General features: G+C 40.8%; 1 protein-coding gene across 9 annotated transcripts in view; it reads right to left on the reverse strand.

Annotated features, from left to right (window-relative positions):
• Positions 1–13,598, reverse strand: part of MAGI1 (membrane associated guanylate kinase, WW and PDZ domain containing 1) — a 585,689-nt gene that overhangs the window by 28,309 nt on the left and 543,782 nt on the right. For all 9 annotated transcript variants that reach the window (XM_063113324.1, XM_063113321.1, XM_063113319.1 and 6 more), the window contains exons 13-14: positions 12,462–12,493; positions 2,991–3,207 (exon numbers count right to left, since the gene is read on the reverse strand). In XM_063113324.1, the coding sequence (XP_062969394.1) occupies positions 2,991–3,207; positions 12,462–12,493 (249 nt within the window). The remainder of the gene's footprint in view (positions 1–2,990; positions 3,208–12,461; positions 12,494–13,598) is intronic.

Raw genomic sequence — 13,598 nt, forward strand, 5'->3', positions numbered from 1 at the left:
ATTCCAAACCTGTAAGCATGTCTCTCTAAAGCAGGACATGTTTACAATGTTGGTTAATATGACAGCTTTTTCTTTCGAAACTATATCGTGAACAGGCAAAATGTCAACTACGAGCTTTAGAATTTCTTTTCTCCAGGATACTGGCTCATGTTCCCGAACATTTACTAATAAGATTTCATCAGTGTCATCAGTGTAGTTTTTAAAGACATGCACAATTGGTATGTATCTAGAGAAAACACAAAACAAGCAACATGGCTTTTAAAGGACTTCAGTGCTTGTCTTTGTTTTTAATTAAACATTAAAACCTTTTGAAGGGAATAACACCTCTGTAATTCAGACTGATTCGTTCTGACAGATGGCCATATCAAGAATGTGGTATTCTGCAAAACTTTTAGACCATGCAAAGGAATATGATCAGAGATTGTGTTAATCTTCACATCGCTTTTAACAGTAAAATGAAATATAAGAAAAACATATTTTCAACAAAAAGGGGATAATGTGGTACAATTAAGGTGCTGTTGCTGACTTCAATTTTCATGTTTTTCCTGGCGTATTTTGCTCATTTTACTGTGTCTTGTGGGGAGGAACAGGGAATCACATCCAACAAGGCTACACACTGTATTTTTTTCCCCCAAAAGACAAGATAGAAAACAACCCAGGCAAATGGCAGGAACCGATCTGGGATAAAGCAAGATACTGATTCAAAGACAAGATTGATGCAGGTTTATATAAAAAGAAGAAAATCTGTAACAGATACTGAATAATTACCACTGGGGGGAAAAGTCTCATCATTATCCTCATTTAGTAGTGAGGAAGAAATCCATGTGAATGTTAACATCAACTATCAACTCAATTATGGAGCCTCCAATCACCAAAAAGAAATTGGTTCTCATTTGTGCTGCTCTATCTGATTCCTTAGATGTTAAAGAGAGTGAAGGAACAAAGCTGGTACCATTCCAAATATTTCAGTCTGGCGGTCATCTGAGCAATTTCAATGCTTACAAGAGCTGACTATGGCTCAAGTACATATTTTTCTAATTTTTTTTTCTGGTGAACACTTTTTAAAAATTGGATTAAACCCCAAATTCTTGAGAAATTTTGCTTCCATCAGGGTGAAAATGGCATTTGAACAGAAGCCTCCTATTAAAAAGATGCATTAGAATCACCCTGCCCATGATGCCCCCTCCAGCACTTCTGAACACGATTTATTTTATTACAAAAAGATTCGTACATGGAAAACTCAATCATAAATGTGTCCTGTATTGAGCAAAGCAGGAATGTAGTCAATAAAGCAATATCTCAACATTGACTGAAGCTGGGCCACTGACTAGAGGAGTCTTACGATTAGAGAGAAATGGGAAATAGGGAATGTGAAAATATTCCTCTCTGGAACACATTTCCTCACTGGTTTTCTTCAGTGAAATCGCTACAGGTAGTGAGGACACACCCAGCTTCATACTGAGCATCTACTGCGTAGGAGGAATAGTCCACGTGGAACTTTATTTCCTTTGGCCTGGCCTCAAGGCTACATTAGGGGGGTCTTTCTAGTCCTGGGACTAAGTAAGTCCCCTCTCAAATTACCTGGCTTTTGTCAGCAGAGTGAACCCTTAGCCAAAACAGCCTATTTAATTCCATGTACTGCTGTAGTAAGAAGGCAATGATAGTTCTCCCTTGAGGAGGAAAAGCATAGAGGGACTCCTGGGCAACTTCTAACGTTTGGTAATCAGCACGACTCTGGGCTCCTTGGTACCCCTCACCGCTGAGTTTCACCCAGTGGTGTGGCCACCTTGCTTCTCAGACTGGGATGCTGGCCTCAAACCCTGTTCTGTTTGGGTCAGAGGAATTCGAGTCTCCCAACACATGCCAGCAAAGGAAATGCAGCACAGCCGCATCTGAGCAGCGGGCACGTGGCTGTGCGCCCCCCACATGTCACACAGCCTCTGTGCTGTCTCTGCAGGGGCTGTGCCGCAGAGGGAGCCACAGCTGGAGCTCGGAATGAAATCTATGCTGAGGGGAGGCAGGGACGAAGAGGACAGGCAAAATGATTCTCTTCTCTTCTCTCAGTTCCTCAGACCCTTCAACACAACCCAGTGTCCTCCCTCATGACATATCCTCTCCTTTCCCATGCCACAAAGAGAAAGCTCATTGCTGCTTCCCCTGACCAACCCACTCAGGAGAAAGCATCAGAAAAGAGCAACAGCCTGGGGGAAAAAAAAAGGCCAATATGAATCACCTAAAATTAAAACATTTTAGCAACTTTCATTGGTAAGATAAACAAATATTATTTGTGGTGAATAGTCTTTGGAAATCATTTCATAATAAAGAGTAAGAAAGTAAAATAAAGGGGATACTGGGTTTAATAATAATAGCCAAGAAGTTACAAAGTATACCATCACTAGCTCATATTGATAGCAAAGGTAAGGCCAAAGGAGCATGCCTGACCACTGTATAAATAATTAAAGAACAAACCACTCACTTTTTTTCTTTCTGAGGTGAATGTTTAGAAAGACTGATGATAGTTTTTACAAAATTACCAATATTTTTAAAAACCAAGAGACCACTAAGAAAGCATTTAATTTCTTCTCATTACCCCTACTTTCCAAACCATAATCACAGCTATATTCTATTGTATATCAGAGCAGTTTTGCAAGACATGAGCTGACAGCATGCCACAAACTCCACTCAGGGAGGAATGAACAAGACAATAGCTCTTTATTTGCCACTTCTTTTAACTGAAGGGAAAAATAAACCCATTTTTATCCAGGCCATTTGTTTGGTGACTATCCATTTCTACCCCTCCCCAAACTGAAGGCATAATAATGAAGCCCCCATGAATATCCAGCAGATTCGACTCGCCTGAGAAGCTTTCACCCTGATTCATCTCTATCCAGTTTACACATTGAAACTCTTCTATTTTCAATATGGCTCAAAAGAAAGTTGGAGCACTGGGGAGAGGTCTGGGGAAGGCAGAAGCCAGAGTGTTAACTCACGTCGGTTTTCATACATGCTCCTGGACTGGGCCCAGATTTTAAAAGGATCTGGTTTCTTCTGCCCAGAGCTGTCGGTCTGATCTGGAGCTGGGGCCTCTGCAGGTGGGAACTCAGGGAGCACCTGAGTGCTGTGGCTTGGGGATGCTGTGTGCAGGCTTCGGTGGCTGGAGACACTGTGCTGAGAACTATTCTGGCTGTCTTTCCTTTCCAGTGGCTGCTGAAAGTGAGCAAGTAAGAGGGTCAAGAAGAGAACATTATTACTGGTTCTCTGGGTGGGTGTTTTCCACCAGCTTATCTTTGTTCAGCATTTCTGCATACACATACATAAATACATCAACAGCATTTGGGCTTCCACCTTTCTCCAGCAAATACTGAATGCAGATAAATCCCCTGATGACTGGCAGACAGATAGAGGGGAGGGCCAGATAGAAAGATATAATCACAAACCATATTGCTCTCTGGGCTGCAGCGGAAAACAAATCCAATTTTCATCATAGGTTCTCGGCTAAGACATTGAGCTCTTTTATTGCAAGATGTATCAGTTTTAACATCTTCATTTCTTGACAAAAATATGTGACACAAAATACCATGAATGGTTTAACTGTAAGGTTATAATATCCAGATGAAGTACAATTAGGGCTAAAAATGCTCCTTGGGACTCCATGTCCTGCATCTTTTAATAATAAAACATCCAATTCCTCTCCAAGGGTTTGCCATCAGTTCTTCTAGACTATTAGAAACAGAGGTCAGATCTTTTAAAAATCACGCCTAGCGTTATAAATAACTACCATATGAAGAGCTCTCATAATTCTCAGCTAATCAATTTTGCAGGCATTACATTTCACCTCTTGAACTGCTGACACTACTGTTGGTTAAAAACCAAGATTTTATATATGGATTGACTTCTGGGGGTCAGCCTTCTTATATGTGCAACTTGTCCAAAGTCCAAGTAGTATTCAAAGGGGAAAAGTTCCATTTAAATTTCAACAGAATAAGCAAGCTCCTATTCATTAAGACCTGCTCGGCAAAGACCCTTTCCATTTTATGAAATGTGCTTTGTTTAAATGGCAACTAAAATGAGAGCACAACCTAGTCTGAGGAAAAATACTGGGTTGGAAATTAAATAATTTCAGTACTTATTTTCTCCAATAAGTACTCCAATAAGTACTTAAATCTTCCCCATTTAAAATAATCCTGGAATCCTCCCTCCTATGTAATAACAGGGGTCATGTCACTATACTTATCTGCTTAAGAGTATTGCAAAGGAGTAGGGGACAGAAGGGGCAGCTCCATTCTCTTTTACAGATCCTGTATAGTTTATCTTTTTAAAGTAGTTTATAAGATCTTTGACCTCAAGCTCTCCAGTTCCCTAAAGTTCTTTATAGTGCCCAAATCTTCCACCAAGTGTTTTAATCAATCGCATCAAGATGGTCCTTCCCTGCTTTCTCCCCAGGTATTCTCCCCAGCATTCATTCCCCTGGAATTCTGCTGGAGATTTCCAAGGTCCCTTTCATTTAATTCTCAGGTCCCTCTTCTTCCTCTCCTTCCAGTCCCTGCTTTGAAACGAGTACTTGAAGAAAGCCCAAGGAGGACAAACACATCATTTGTGCTTGACTATTACAGACTACAGATTTGAATAGAGGTTTTGGCAAGGATTCAAAGTTGGGAAAAACTGGGCATGCATTTAATGAAGGTAAGATGGACCACTTAAAATTACACTTGGTATGCCTGTGGGTGAAGACTGAGGACCATATTCTAGGCTAGCATAGTGATCTTGGTAAAACTGTATGAGAGGCTTAATTCACTCAGATTCAAGGGGAAACACACTCTGGTGAAGATGCCAGGAAATGCACTGCCATTTGTGCAGGGAGAAACACCATCATTAGGATACATCGCCATTGTTCTCTTTTGAGGATAAAGTGCTCAGCTCAGACCTGGATGGATTAGCATTCCAAAGACTTGAAACAGAACCCAGTACTGCCAACGTCCAACGATGAATAGGGCCAGGTATCCGAGTTCTGTCGCAGAAAAGCAATACCTGCCCCCCCCCCCCCCAGCTTCCTTGGGAGACAAGCTGAAGATTTCCAGAGTCAGAAAATGTTAAGGATAGACACAGTACTCATTTTCTTTTGCATGTGCATGGAAATTAGTTTTTCTCTTCAGTGTGGTCTTTATAAGGGTCTTTTTGGTATGAACACACTCAAATACATAGGAAAATACAAAAAATACAAAAAAATTACCTACCTTTTTATTGTTATAATGCATGGAGAATACTTTTCATAATCAAGATAAAATTTAAAGTTATTTCATCTTGAAATGAACTGTGGTAAACAGAATTAACGGAGACAGTTACTTTCTATTTTTTTACATTTTAGTAGTGTTTTGTTTTTGTTCACCTTTGGGCTGGGTGAAAATATTTTAAATGTAAAAGCAAATAACTTATCAATACAGGACCTCTGAGTTAACTCTGAGAGTTGCATGCCTGCCTTCAAATGCCCATCCTGTCTTGGTTCCTCAAATGAATAGCAGATGCCAGATTGTAGGGTTGGTCCATCAATACTGACTTCACAGTTGAAATAAGTCTCTAGCCCCAGAAGCTCTAGTCTTTGTGTTGAGATTACTTCTTCCCACATGCTGCAGGATTACCTGAGGGAAACACATGCTGCTCCTGCTTTAATGGGGTTACTTTGCAGTCACTGTCCCACAGTCTTCTTGTGCCATTGTCCCTTGAAACCTAACTTGAACCTCTTCCTCTTGATCCCTCTCCCTGAACTAGAGAAAAATAATTTTCTGGCAACTCTGCCCCACTGAGAGAGTCTGATTGAAGTGCTCGTCCTTTCTCCACACATACATACATACAGACTGGGCATGTCACATTATGGGTTTCTAAGACCCTATGATATCTGTCCCAGTATAACAAATCTCTGACATAGAGGATCTAGATCTCTTAGGTTTAACTGGAGAGACAACTTTGCCATAAACAGAGGATGCAAATAAAGACTACTGGAAATGCTTGGGCCATTTTTCAAATTATAACACCCTTTCTCACCTCCCCAGTACATGACTCATGTAGGTCCAATTTTATACAAAATGACAGACATAATCTGGAATGAGTTTGCAAAACTGCCTTCAGTCAAACTGTACCTCTGAGTTCCTTTTAAATGCCATCTAAACTTTGTCCCTTGATTTGGGAAATAAAAGTAAAGGAGCATCCAGAGAATGTGCTTTAAAAACTGTGCCACCACTAAACTATCACTAACTATCATATATAAATGGCATACTAATGGGTCAAGTACACAATAATCTGGAAGCTTTTTCAATTTTCCCCCTGATAATATTTAACCTCACTCTCTGCTCCTTTTCAAGTTCAGTTATGAAAGCTCCTTAATTTGAAGACACATTCTGCATTTAATATATCTTGTTGGCATTCTGGGTTTTTTGAAGCTCTTCTCTGTTTGTGTTTGGAAAAGTTCAAAATAAGCCTCTTTATTTTCTGTGGGCATGCTAATTAGCTATGATGTTGTCCTTTATCTGGTTAGAGCCCAGACTTGTCCAGGAGAAAAGCCATGTTTATATAGCTCCCAAATTAAAGTCAACTTGTATGCCTTTTCAGCAGGCTGGATTACATCCCAGAAGACTTGAGGCATGAGAATAAATTCACTTCTGAACTAGTTATAGCACAGGACCAGATTTGCATCTAATGTGACCGTCTTTCACTTCATTTTTCTAGGTGAGACACCCAAAGACAAGTAACTGTAGTTAAAGATATACTTTCAAGTCTGTTGAAGAAACTGTATGCAAACTAAGAACACGGATGGATGAAAGCACCTAGTACCCCAATGGCAGAATATCCAGACGAGGCCCTCCTAAGTAACTACCTGCAATACATGTATTCACTCATCCAATAAATACATAATGATCACCTACTGTATGCCAGATATTGAGATATACAATGTATAAATAAGAAAGAGATGAGCTTTTAGAATATATACCTGAGTGAATATCTAAGGTGCGTGTAATCAAATATTCATATTATATTGATTACAACATGGTGCAATATCCTTTGGATGGGTGGTAAAGAGAGGCCTCTGGAAGATCATTCCATTAATGGGAACAGCATGTACTAAGTTCCCCAGGCAAAAATGAGCTTGGACTGTCTGAACAGAAAGGCCAGTGTGGCACAGCAAGGGAGTGAGGTAGCCTGAGATGGACTTGGAGGCCAAATAAAGCAAGAGCCCTGTGAGCTACTGTAAGAAGTCTGGGTTTCATTCTTAGTTCAAGAGGAGGAATCCGCTGATGAATTTAAAGTATGGATGTGCCAGAGCCAACATATTTCCAGAAAGTTTGGACTGGTGAATTGGTGGTGAAAGGAGTGAAAGCAGAGAGGCCAATCAGGAGGCTATTGCTGCAGTTCATGTGAGGGACCTGCGGTGGTTTAAACCACGGTAGCAGTGACGAAGGAAAGGATCAGTCAGTGAGTTTAAAAGACATTTGGTGCCAGACTCAATAGGCATTGCTGACAGACTGAACAGGGGGCAGGGGGAAGTCTCCACCCAAGTCAATTGGAAGGATCCATTGAGACGGATATTTCCAATGCTACTTATTGTCACTGTGCTGATATTTTTGAAGAACTTTATTTCTGAGTCCCAAATCACAGCCAATTACGAAGAAGAAAATGGGCTCAATTTTAAAAAACCCATAAAGGTCCTTGGCCACACAATGCTCATAAACTTGTATCACAAGACCTTTTAAAATAAAACTGTACCAACCTCCCTGAAATGAATAATTCCCTTACTACTGTCAGGCCAGGGAAATCGGGAAGATGCAATGGTTTTTATAAATGGAAATGGGGTGGGGGGGATCAACTCATCAGTATTTCACAGGATGATTTTTGAACTGAAAGTATTTGCTCGGAAGAGCAAATGAGTACAGACAGCACTTAGGAGCTTAAATGATGAAAAGAATTCATGTGGCTTAAAAATGACAAATCGATACATTTTAAAGCAAAATTATTTACAGTTCACTTATCTGCCAAGACCAAAGGCCACTGCAGCGATTTACATGGACAACAGGAAAAACTCCAAGTGCTGATGAGGTATTAGACCAATGTCATTAAAGGTTATGTGAAAATCAGAGACTCAAATCCAAGCCAAAGCAGAGGATGGTCCTTCGTTTTGTCTTTCTTTGATCATTTGTGGGTCTAAGTCAAACAATTTCTACCGAAAAGGCAGGGGAGAGGAGTTCATGGAGAGGAAAAGAAAAGCATTGATTGGCTATGAAAATGGATTTTGGTTCACACTGAATGTTTTAAAGGAATATAATCCGATGGCAAAGTCTATCTCGTCGGGCTTCTGAGGGTCGCGCACATGAGCTGCTTTGGGAGGTGAGACATGAGGAGACTCACTCCGGCAACCTTATTCCTTCTTCCCTCCTACTCTCATTGCTTCCCCTCATAGCTTGTAGAAGCTTTGATGGGATCTGTTACTGTGCTGGTTGTCAGACACGTGGCACCTGAAAAAGGAGGAAAACAGATACCAAGGCAACAGGAAGAGTCTGAGAAAGAGGCAGGTGCATCAAACTGAATGATTCAGCTGGGGTCACTCACTGTGCACGTTACCCGAGGTCTCTGTGTCTCTCCCTCAAATCTCTTCATGCCTAGTTGTCAGTAATTTCCTTTATCAACCCTTGCAGGGAAAAGAGAGAGAAGACAGTAGAACAGAAACCTGTCACTACTGCTACTTTTTTGCCTGCCATGTTTGCTATATGAAGGTTGTTGAAAGACTGCCCTGCCCACCATCCAGTGTCCCTATATGAAAACTTCATGTAAGGAGTTTTCTGGTAACAGAGAAATCGTTTCTCCATATTAAATATGGTACGCTTTCTTTCTTCTGACAATAAAAGCTAAGTAAATAATCTGGTTTCCTATGTTGCCCAGGCTGCTGGGGAACTCTAAAGAATTCCATAGCTCGATCATAGCGTTTAATTCAATCTTGGCTCTTGGCTTTATATGACTACTTAACTTAGGTTGTTGTAATTAAGAGCTGAATGATTTTCAATATGTATATACTTGGTTCTACATTCTGCATTATTAACTTTTGAAAGAAAATGCTCCTCAGACTTTAATCCCCATGAGCTGAGGGTCTGGATAGTTCTTCCTGTTGATGTGGTTATTGTTTCTCTCTGCCCATTTCCACAAGGGCAGGAATGTTTTCTGTTTTAGTTCCTGTTGAATCCTGGCACTGGGTCTGGCACATAGAAGATATCTAATAAATACTGGTTCATGGGATAAATGCATAAAAATTTTTGGTGATTTGTGACAACAAATCCTTTTTTTGAAAGGAACAATCACTAAGTCATTTGTTTGTAAACTGCAAGAAGAGAGTCACTGTGACCATCTTATCTATTATAGTATTTACAGTGCTTCACACCAAACCTGACACTTAATAGGTTCTCAGTGCTACTTTGCTGAATAAATGGATGAATGAATGGGTAGATGAGTGGAATAAAGATGAACGTATAAATGGGCAAATGGACAGATGATGGATGGACAGACACATGGCTGAATGGACAGACAAAGGAAGGAAAAAGGGGAATGAATAGTTGGGAAACAAACTAGTAGGAGAACATGTGGATACTGACTTAAAATTCAGGGTTTGGTGTGATATTTCAAGTTTTAAGTCCACACAAGGATCTGATGTCTAATTTAGATTGAGTGTCTCAGTTAAATAAGTTTCCAGTCAGAATGATTAAGTTGGGCCACAGAATCAGTTTCCCAGAGAGGTCTAAAACCTGACAGCAAATATGTCTTATTTTTGTCTCTGCCACTTGGCAGAAAAATCCCTGATGTTATAGAAGTCCAGGTATTAAATTAATGAAATTTTATTAAGACACTGCCATTGTCCCCTGTGAGTATATAAACCGTAAATTCAACATTTAAAACTAAATCTAGCAGGTGAAACTGCTTATTAAGGGGAAGATATAGGGACTATCCAAGAGGGGAAACAAGATTAACAAAAATAAGTCCTTCTGTTCTAATAAAAACCTAACTACTTAATTATTGAAAACATTAGGGAAAAAAGGTATGAGGGCAAAAGAAAGCCGTCAGTCACCTGAGCAAGCCAATAATGTCAGGAGAATCTAAGAATAAAACAACAACAAAAAACACAGTCCAGGGTTAAGATACTATATTCACAGAGCTACTGGTAAATCTAAGTGAATCACATTTCAGACACAGTGTGCTTTTAATTATTCAGCCTGCATAAATTGACTCTATCTGTCATTACCTGAATGGCTTTTGGGTACCAGGACATCCAGCTTCCCTATGGATTCACTCTGACCCCACCAGAAAAATCCCATAATCATCTGTCTCTCTGGCAGGATATCATCAATATTCAAACTGGGAAAGGGAAACAGCTCTCAACCCACCTGTACAGAGTTCCCACTGATCACAGATGTTAGCAACGCTCTATTGCCAACAGCAGACCTTGGCTGATAGCCCCCAAATTTTGCACAGCAGCTGCTAGAGTGTACCAGCAATGCTGTGAAAACCATCATCCCTGCCCTGGCACTGAAATCGAGTAAAGACAAGCCCCAAGCTGGGGACTTGTTCTTTTCTAACCCAGCAACATACTACTCTCTTAAGCTTGTGGTAATTAAGTGCCAGCAGACTGGGCAAAGCAGTTAAGAGAGCTTTTTCCCAAGAATGCAGTCCAAGTAATTGCTTTGCTGCTTGCTAATGACATGGCTTCTACCAAAAAAAAAAAAAAAAAACTGTCACAGGGAATTCTTTTAACTGATTTGGTGAATGCAGGCTCTATACCTGTTTAATACCCTTTGAGTTCACCAGGTAATTCCAAAACACTTGGGGAAGAAGAGATGCAAATGAATTACAAAAAACCTTTTTGCACAGTAAACGTAAATGGAATACAAAACAGAAAAGAACATCCTGCTACCTGATGTCATGCTACCTGCTCAAATCTGCTATGTCTCACTCAATATGCTCCTTGTTAGGATTCCATTCCATGTGGGGTGTGTAAAATATGCCCATGCATCAACATAGCGTGGCTGGGGGTGCGGGAGAAAAAAGGATGGCTAACACTAACTCAAGCTTATGATACACATCTGCGAGATTTGCTACCAGTTTTCTGAAGGCTAAGTGGGTTTCTGACTACAACCCAGGAATAGGAAGACACACATGCACACATACACACGCTTTGGCATCTCTGTGGTTTCAATGTGGGCACCAACCAGCACTTTTCTGCCTGGACATTAACACAAACTGACAGGGGAAGCAGCCCTGAAGTCAATGTTCCAATCACAACGGTGCTATGCCATCGGAATCACATCAATTATTGCAGGTTTTTCTCTTTGGAGAACTTAGAAGTGGGGCTTAAGAATGCAGAAAGCTCCCTCTCTCATCTCCTTAATAAACTTCTGCCTCGTGCTGCCAGGCTTGGAGACAGGTGGAAAGAATTCAGCTGCAGCACCATGAACTGCAAAGTTTTAAAGATTCTCCTTTCCAGAGTGTCAGAAAGCTGCAAATTTTCCCTCCCCCAAATCTTTTAAGCCACATGAAGGCACCCATCTTTACCCTAATATTAATGAGTTGGGAAGCCCCTTTTACCCAGATCAATTTCACAGGCATGGGAGTTCCAGACTTTTGAGTTTTTAAGTAGCATTTTAATTTGTTGTTAGCACCCCAGAAGCCAAAGCCCATACCACCAAGCAAAACACTATAGCCTCTAAGCTATTAGCCAACATGTCAACTAGGTAATGCATCTTCAGGGAAACCAGATTAGAAAGGACAGCAAAACATTTTTTTTTTTTTTTTTTAAAAGAATCCTATACTTGCAGCATAATGCTGCTAAAGCTAGCAAAACAACAAAGGACATTTCCACAGCAAGGAAATGTCTTTTTCTCAGTGCTGGGGCTATGCACATTGTTCCATTTGAGCATGGACATATATACAGGGCAAAGCAGTTCTTACTTAAACCTACAGGCTTTTTATTTTGTAAATAATTCATCATCCAGTGTATAAGAAAGCTCAGGGGGAGAATGAGTAGCCATGTGAACCGCTGGGAACACCAGTTGAGAGCAAGGCTACTCGGGGAGCAGGTGGAGCTTTCCCCCCACCCCGCTCCTTCCAAAGGAAACAATAGCATTTGTATTAAGTTAAAACAGCTAAGAAACGCATCCATTTGAAGGAGTTCTGATGCATTTGTGTAGATAAGATTGCAAACATGCATTCTTTATCCTGGCTCTTGCAGCCTGCCCACAAATCACAGTTAAAGACAGCCCAAATACCTTCTATACCAAACAGATCCCCAGAACTCAGTAAAATGAGCCCCGGCTCTCGTCTCCCCCATCCACTCTAAAACACATTTAGTAAAGTGAAGCCAGACAGCATACCCTCCCACCACCAGCCACCCTCCCCCCCCCCAAACAAGCACCAAGTAACTGACAAGTCCTTACCGACTTTGGGCTCTTCTTGGGAACTGGCAGCCCTGGAAAAAATGCAACAAGGAGGGGAGGGGGGAAGAAATCATTAGCATATAAATGTTACCTTTTCCTTAAAGAACAATCCCCAGGTGTTTCATGGCAACCTAGCCATCTGCAGAGTTATGTCAGATTTCTCCCCAGCATCGGAGTTACCAGGCTGTTCATATCGAATCAAAGCAGAGGGAGGAGAAGAGCGAGAGGCAGGAGATCTATCTGCATTAGCTATGCTGACTTGTACTGCAGCAGCCTGGAGGCTGGGAAAAGAAATTCACAGACCTCAGCGGCCTGGGAAATTGAACACTTGGACAGAATCTCAAATGCTCTTCTGGATGAAGAGAGACTTAACTTACAATTAAGTCCAGAATATTTCCTTTCCACACGATCCACTTGTCAATTCAAGCGGACCAATCAGAACACAGGAAGGGGTATATATTTAGTTTCAAAGGAGTACATGGTTAAAATTAACATTTTTTTTCCTGTTTTGTCTTTTCTTTCTTTTTTTTCTGCCTTTTAGGAGAGGAAATGCCTTCTTAATTTGGATGAGCTCAACACCAAAACAAAAACGGATGCTTTTGCCAGCACAACAAGATAATATATGAACACAAATCCAAGTTGGTCTAGGATCCCCTCTGGATCACAGCTGTCTCAATGCCTATCAGTCATCTAGAAAACCTCCTACTTAACTTGTTGGAAAGGACTGGAGCCTGGACTAGCCCCTTGAGGGGAGCGCATATCATTTGGGAGTGAAAAAGAAAATTTCACAGAGCTGAGAAAAAAAGATAATAATAGAGAAAAAGGCAAAGGAGACAAAGGTGTTGACTGAGCCTAGCTGGCTCCCCCAAAACCCTGTCCTTAGTGGGAAGGCTGCAGCTGGAAAGGACTGGTCACATCTCACTTCTAGGAAAGTCAGCAATGATTAGGGGCAGATGTATGGGAAATCTACCACCAGGGGAGTGTGGGAAAGGGGAGCAAGAAAGGGAAATAAAGCACATATTGGTGTTTTAAAGGTAGTCATTTCTGCAAGCTGACGCCTCTTTTTATTTTTTTTTATATGAACAAGGGTTAGAATTGGAATGCAAAATGCAGATTCCATATGTATAAAACACAAAA

Source organism: Cynocephalus volans, chromosome 11 (genome assembly GCF_027409185.1).
Source record: "Cynocephalus volans isolate mCynVol1 chromosome 11, mCynVol1.pri, whole genome shotgun sequence".
In the NCBI taxonomy this organism is placed as follows: domain Eukaryota; kingdom Metazoa; phylum Chordata; class Mammalia; order Dermoptera; family Cynocephalidae; genus Cynocephalus; species Cynocephalus volans.